This window comes from Dipodomys ordii, unplaced genomic scaffold, assembly GCF_000151885.1.
Source record: "Dipodomys ordii isolate 6190 unplaced genomic scaffold, Dord_2.0 Scaffold165, whole genome shotgun sequence".
Taxonomy (NCBI): domain Eukaryota; kingdom Metazoa; phylum Chordata; class Mammalia; order Rodentia; family Heteromyidae; genus Dipodomys; species Dipodomys ordii.
This window is the reverse complement of record NW_012267381.1, coordinates 2,160,536-2,161,183: the sequence shown is the minus strand read 5'-3', so window position 1 is coordinate 2,161,183 and position 648 is coordinate 2,160,536. Positions and strand designations below refer to the sequence as shown.

The window sequence follows — 648 nt, the reverse complement described above, 5'->3', positions numbered from 1 at the left end:
CCGGGGCCAAGAGTGCAAAGCCGGGCGCCTCGGCGCTCACCCCGCATCGCCGGACTCCGCCGCCGCCGCCGGCCCCTTTGGAATGTCCGAGGGATCCAGGCGTCCGGGACGGTGACGGAGCGAGCCCGAGGATGGGACGGCGTCAGCTTCCGCTGGTCGAGGTAAGAGCCCAGGGATCGGCCGCGGCCGGCGCGGGGCGCGCAGGGGATGCGGGGGGCGCGAGGTGAGGAGCGCCAGGCCCCGCCGGGCACCGGCCGGGAGGAGACCGGGGCTCGGGGGGCAGCCCGATCCCCTGGTCTCGGACCTTGCGAGTCAGGATTGGGTGGGTCTAGGTAGAACTGGGGTGCAAAAAGAAATGATCGTGGAGGGGCTGCCGGGACGGTGGCGGAGGAGGAGTCCCCCCACCCCCGAACCGGCTCTGAGCCGAGGGTCGCTGCCGGCTTGGCGGCTGAGGCTCAATCCCACCTCCCGCTCTTCTCTGCGGACCCCCTGCCTGGGGACCGGAGGCCCCAGCCCCCTTCGGCTGCACGGTCCTGGGCGTCCTTTCCGCTCCCTTCCCCTCCGCCCCAAGTCCTGAAGCTGCGCGGCGCCCGCTGCCCCGGGCCCCGGACCCGCACCACAGTCTGGGGCAGCGGCCCGCGCGGCCCG

The 648-nt window shown here is 74.4% G+C and overlaps 1 protein-coding gene across 2 annotated transcripts in view; it reads left to right on the top strand.

The window, feature by feature from the left end:
- The first annotated feature begins 39 nt into the window (after nt 1-39).
- Crhr1 (corticotropin releasing hormone receptor 1) overlaps nt 40-648 on the top strand; it is a 40,922-nt gene continuing 40,313 nt past the window's right edge. For both annotated transcript variants that reach the window (XM_013033249.1, XM_013033248.1), the window contains exon 1: nt 40-161. In XM_013033249.1, the coding sequence (XP_012888703.1) occupies nt 132-161 (30 nt within the window). In that variant the 5' untranslated portion in view covers nt 40-131. The remainder of the gene's footprint in view (nt 162-648) is intronic.